This window comes from Frankliniella occidentalis, unplaced genomic scaffold, assembly GCF_000697945.3.
Source record: "Frankliniella occidentalis isolate FOCC.00 unplaced genomic scaffold, Focc_3.1 Scaffold48, whole genome shotgun sequence".
In the NCBI taxonomy this organism is placed as follows: domain Eukaryota; kingdom Metazoa; phylum Arthropoda; class Insecta; order Thysanoptera; family Thripidae; genus Frankliniella; species Frankliniella occidentalis.
This window is the reverse complement of record NW_026267178.1, coordinates 346,779-352,679: the sequence shown is the minus strand read 5'-3', so window position 1 is coordinate 352,679 and position 5,901 is coordinate 346,779. Positions and strand designations below refer to the sequence as shown.

The window sequence follows — 5,901 nt, the reverse complement described above, 5'->3', positions numbered from 1 at the left end:
CCTAAGGCTAAGAACTCTGCTGTAGTGGGTCGGCACCATGATATTTAAACAGGGTAACTGAAAAGGGAGTTTGCCCGACCAATCCAAACCAATTCCAGCAATTTTCCAAATTGTCAAGATTTTTAAAAGACATTTTCAATGATAACAAATCAGCCTGGATTTTGACAGAAGAGGATTGAAATTGACAACAAAGAACCAAGGCACCACAAAAAACATCAAAAACTACCCTTTGATGCACACGAAAGGAAGCTCCTCATAGAGTCTGTGCAGAGACAAATTGGACCAGCGTTGGTTACTGTCATGTCAACTCACCTATTCTTTTGGTGAAATGACTCCATAGACTTCTTTCCTCATGTCAAGAACATTTCTGGGCCAAGTTCCTGCAATCATATTAAATGGTACTTTTAGTGCTCATCAACTATTAATTACATTTAAATTACTCATACAATACAATACACCTTTCAATGCCTCTCCCCCCATACATCTCTAAATGTCCATGGTCTTTCAAATAAATAATTTGGCACTGGACTCAAGCATTAAATTCGAAGGGGTAGCTACAAATAGATGCAACGTACAATTATTAATTGTTTGGGAGATTACGCAAATAGTATCACTCGGTTTGCACCCCAACCAGAAAGTAATAAAGTTTTGTTCCACGAGAAAAATATGGAGTAAAATAGATGACATATGATAAAACACTGACAGTGACCTGCAACAGTATTTAACATACTGTATGGAATAAAGAAGTGTACCCATTCAACACCTTTTCAACAAAGCTTACAGAGCGCCAAGTTTACATCACGGGCATCATTTATTCGGCCTCAAAAAAATAACTGACAACTTGTGCACTGGAGCACACTAACCTCTTATATTGGAATGGAACAATTCAATACTCTGGACCGGAAACAATCAAGCACTATACCTTGCGATTAATATCGAAAAGTGGCGATGTCCTCCCGAAAATTCTGATTAAAATCCTATGGCCAATTAAATGAGTAGGTATTATCGGTATTTAGCAGAAGACGCCGATCGTCCGATTTTCATTGTTTGTTTACGTTTCCATAGGGCGCGGCAAATGCGGATTGGGGAGGAGGAGAGGGGTAGGGGACGCGGCACGGCAAAGGGGGAAGAGCAATAATTACGGCAGAAGTTCTGGTCAGACAATGACACTCACCGACATATCGTGGTCACGGGATGTGATTCTTTTCCCGACCTATGCAACATGTGGCCGCAGCTCTATGGAGAACCTCAGGGAGTTGTGGCCAAGGACGCCAGGGGTAGTCAATCCCGCCTCGCTTGTCCGGGATGTGATCCTTTGGGGATGCCTCCCGCCCCGTGCATCGTTGTGTGGCTGTGGCTGCAGGGGGCGACGCCAGGAAAGTGCTGTAGCCGTGACAATAATGAAATGATCAGGATAATAAACTATTATGGGCGATTTGCTGTTAATAAAAATTATATTTGGCGACTTTTAGGAAATATGCACCAGCCCGGGTACACGACGTTTGGAGCCGAATCGCGTTCGTCGTGGGAGTGTCATCGGCGTGCTCGGGAGGTCCCCGATGACGTCCCCGGGGGCCCGGACGACCTCGGCACTGCCAGATTCGGACTCAGCGTGCGAAAAAGAGGTCGTCCAAAAAGTATGTCTGTTTTTCTCGGAATCCTTCGACAAAAAGGCGGGCGCTCGGCGCCTGCGAGCCTCGGGGTAGGCCACCCGCAGTACACGCCTGCACTGCAGGCAGAATGTTGCCTACCCAACAGGCGCTATGGGACCTTGCATAGGCTGAACTTGGGAGGTTCGAAACGGCGATTGACGGACGTACCTTCTGGATGATCCCAAAAACCCCGGACACGATATTTCAGTCGTCCTGGTAGTTCCGAGGTTGACGGTCGGTCGGTCGGTCGGCTAAACCGATTTTGGTTGTTGATGGTTTTTGGTATTTTGACAGCCCCATGCCATGAGCGTGGCTAAACTGAATAGCTCACTGGATGTGATGAAAGATCGAAGAAGGTTGTTGGGGGAGTTAACTTCACTGTCAATTTTCAAAATCAGTGAACTTCTGGTAATGGTTTCGGTCCAGACTTCTTTACTTTTTCTCGAAACGCGCACAGCGGGAACCATCTCAGTTGTGTAAGCCCCAGAGTGCGAGAGAGAACAACTGCCCCCTTCTTTTATCAACGAGCATAAATGGATACGAAATGCCGTACTGACGGTAGTTTCCCGGCTGAAGGCGTCGCTTGTCGTGGATATGGTGGGAAGGTGAAAACGTGAAAATACTAATTTTGTTTATATTATTTTGATTTACTTGCATAGAAGGGAAGGATTAGTCTGCACTGTGGAAGAGTATATAAGTAACAAAGTTAGCCTCTTTTCATGAGGATTCGTCTGATGTTGAATCTGTCTTCATTCTCTTTGATGGATTATTTTTTTTTGTAAAATCAAAGTCTTCCCACTTTTTACTAAAGTCAAGAACTTTCCGACGCTGTTTATCAAAATTTTCAAATCTTGGTTTACGCCATATAGTGTGGTCTAGATCTAGCATCCCACCAATTATTTCCTAAAGATCAAATAATCATAAGGTGTAAATACAATATTCTGATTTTTTTTCAAGGAAAATAATATAAAATACAAATTTTAAACTATGTATCTCATACCTGAGCAAAGTTAGTAGGAAAGTCTTTTTCATCTTCAATGACATGAGCAAATCCACCTTCATTTCCAAAATCCACTGCAAAATAGGGCAGTCCTTTGGGAACTGAGTGACGTACGTCTTTCTTGGCTAAGTCAACAAGTTTTTTGTTTGTAGACCATTCTGTTTCACTCTCCAGTATAGCTTTCTAAAAACATGTCAACAAATTAATTAAGTTAATTTAATATAAAAATGTTAAGTTGTAGGCCCCTATTCCAAACTGTGAAAATAGTTTTAAAAAAATTAAACCGATATGTTTTGAAATCATTTTAATCAAATCTCACCTTAAAGTATATTGGTGCCATATCCCCTACCTCACGCGGTAAAGGAACACAGTGCATAACCATGTGAGGGAATTTATTTAGGTACATGGCACTTTCAAACAGAACACAGTCCTCATCTTCTGCAGCAAACATTCTTACCAATGCCTTACGAAAATCCTAGATTTTAAGATATAATATTACTGTATTGTAATTTATATCAGCACATAGAGAGTGATAATTATCATTTTGACTGAATTTATTAACTGTTCATCTTACCTGCATTTCTTCCCAAACATCCTCATCAAGTTGTGTCGCACATATAGAATGATGAAGAGGTATGATCAAACAATGTCCCTCAGTGAGTGATTGGTATGGAGGAAGACATATATATGACTTAGCACCGACAGCTACAATCAAATGACGCTTCAGCTCCTTGCCATCAAAACACCACTTACAATCATCAAGCATACGCTCTTTGCGTTTATGTTCTGAAATTGCTCTCCCTCTTTCTCGTGCTTCAATTTTTCCATCAGACTCTTTTTGGCGAGCTTTTTCTGAGAAAATGTCATCCATGTCCAAATCATGTTCTTGTCTTTTATCCTTACCAGCCAAATTAGCAAACATTTCATTCTGATCCTGTGCAGTGGTGAGTTTTTCCTTCTGAAACATATCTTGTAAAGAGTATTTGTCATCATCAGGAAAGTATCGTACTCTCTGACCATCTGCCCCATGAGTATCAGCTTTTTCCCTCTTTCTTCTGCCTCCTACAGGTTCTGGATGAGCACCACTGTATGTCTGAAGAGGTCTAGCAAAGCCCTTAGAATCGGTTCTTGTCAGAATTACTACTTCTGCTTCAGTTTTATTGGATGATTTGAGTGATGTTACAGCTTCGGGATTAGCAGCTCGAATCTCTCGAGCTGTGGAAAGTCTTTTCTTAAGCTGTGCCACAAGCTCTTCATTTCCTAGGATTTCAGCTTTCACTAATTTAGCTGCAAGTTCATTCATCTGTTTGTCAGAAAGAACCTCAGGCGCCGGTTCTGTAGCAATAGGTGGTGAGTTGTCTTCTGCTTCTGGACTTGAGGATCTGGAAGGTGCCCTTTCATTTCTATTTTTATTTTTTGTTATACTGATCTTAGAGGTAGATGCATCACAGCAACTATTTTTATTATCATCATCTAAAGAAGAGCTAGTTTCAGAAGATGGAGCTTCTTTTTTCCGCCAGCTCTTTCTACTACTACCACTTGATCTTTGACTGGATCTATAATCAGATGAAGATTCAATATCATTTTCTACAGGTTTCCTGAAGCTTAACTTTGATCTTCCATCAGAAGTTGAGTGTCGGTATCTATCAAAGGATTCTGAATCATCGTACGAACGGTTAGTGCTTGAAGATTCTCTTTTACTGTTGCTGTAACTTGAGCTGTGACTGTCACTAGGTCTTGCAAAGTTTGGCTTTCTTGAATGGTTGCCTCTATCTTCATCTTTTGCAGTTTCATGTCTCCTTGTATAGTTTTTTTCATCACTTCTCTCTTTTTCCTCTCTGTATCTTCTGCCAGACTCGTTCCTTCTTTCATTTGATCCTTCACCGAGTTTGTTAAAACCTGTACCCTGATTGCTAGTACCTTTATCATACCTATTCTCTGTTCTGTTATCCCTCCTCTGAGCACCAAATTTGGGTTGCCTTAAAGAAACTTTGCGACCTTCAGCTTCTGACAACAGTTCCTCAAGTTTTTCAAGTGACTGTAAAATAAAATATACATTGTATATAAGTACACTTATTATTCTTACTTCCTATTTACTTTTTTACTAACTGTTGTTATTACTTACTCCCCAGCGTTCAGTAGCAACTTCTTCTAAAGATCTTCCAGACTCTTCAGCCTGCTCTTTAGCACGCTTCAGAGCTCTTCGTAACCAACTAACTCCTTGATCTCCAACAGTATTGGCATTTAAAGTCAAAGATTCAGGATCAACAGGTTTTTCACTTGGAAGTCCTGTACCATTGATTTTCCAGTAAGGATTGAGCTCACGGTCGGTTTGACCCGGCTGAAAAATAAATGTCAGTAGAAATATCACTAATAGAAAAACTATTATTAATGTGTTTTCTGTAATAAAGTGGTTTTCACTATTAAATAATTATGTACCCTGTCAAGCATGTACTTTTTTTCCTCTTCTTTCTTTTGTTTCTCACTTGGTTCTTTTGCAGCACGAAGCTGATCACGAGTCACACAGGCAAAAATAGAAGGAGTATTCATCCACTCATCACGCTGGGGGGCACTTGATAAAGGTGTAGCTTCGGTCTCCACCTTGGAATCGAACTTGGGTTTACTTTCTTTCTCCACCCACTCATTACCACTTTCCTCAGAATCCTTAAAATGGTTGAAAGAAGTACATATAAATGCCACCATCAGAATGGCAGTTTTAAAAAATCAAAACAAATTATTTAACTTACTGACGATGATGAAGATGACGACTCTCTGATCTTCTTTTTATGCTTCTTTTGCTTTTTCTCCTTTTTGTGTTTTTTTAGCTTCTTTTCCTTTTTGGCTTTTTTTCTGGATGATTTTGCATCACTTTTCGATACTAAGTCAACATCCATGTCTGATGTTGTTAAAGGATAAAGAAAGAAAACAGCACTGGAGAAAGACAAGCTGGATTAATGATAGTCTTCCTAGAATAATTAACCCTCATTGCTCATAACATTTAAGTTGCACAGTATTTATTACAAAAGGAATCAGCATGAACAGGTTAGGTTAAGAAAGTGTCTAATGCCACCAAACGATACAGAAAATGTTAACAAGAACTAAAAGATGTAAGCACACGGTTAAAAAAAATGATCTCACCTCTTAATCGCAGTTAAGAACTGAAATACCAATTTGTCAGAGGTTCTTTTTGGTCTCGAAACCTTAACACCAACTTATTTGTTTTTGTTTTGGATGGGGTTCGGGGCGGGG

The 5,901-nt window shown here is 40.2% G+C and overlaps 1 protein-coding gene across 1 annotated transcript; it reads right to left on the bottom strand.

The window, feature by feature from the left end:
• Positions 1 to 2,272: 2,272 nt before the first annotated feature.
• On the bottom strand, positions 2,273 to 5,901 carry LOC113209686 (CWF19-like protein 2). The gene is made up of 8 exons (XM_052267238.1): positions 5,791 to 5,901; positions 5,400 to 5,583; positions 5,092 to 5,316; positions 4,778 to 4,993; positions 3,227 to 4,690; positions 2,972 to 3,127; positions 2,653 to 2,835; positions 2,273 to 2,555 (listed from the first exon to the last, which is right to left on the bottom strand). Exons 2-8 carry the CDS (start codon positions 5,544 to 5,546, stop codon positions 2,370 to 2,372), a joined length of 2,577 nt encoding a protein of 858 aa, XP_052123198.1. The 5' UTR covers positions 5,547 to 5,583; positions 5,791 to 5,901; the 3' UTR covers positions 2,273 to 2,369.

Excerpts from the sequence above, each read along its gene's own strand:
- LOC113209686 (XM_052267238.1), bottom strand. The coding sequence starts at position 5,546 with ATGGATGTTGACTTAGTATCGAAAAGTGATGCAAAATCATCCAGAAAA. Across the intron at positions 3,128-3,226 it reads ATGTTTGGGAAGAAATGCAG|GATTTTCGTAAGGCATTGGT; the intron begins GTAAGATGAACA and ends CTTAAAATCTAG. Across the intron at positions 2,836-2,971 it reads TGGCACCAATATACTTTAAG|AAAGCTATACTGGAGAGTGA; the intron begins GTGAGATTTGAT and ends ACATGTTTTTAG.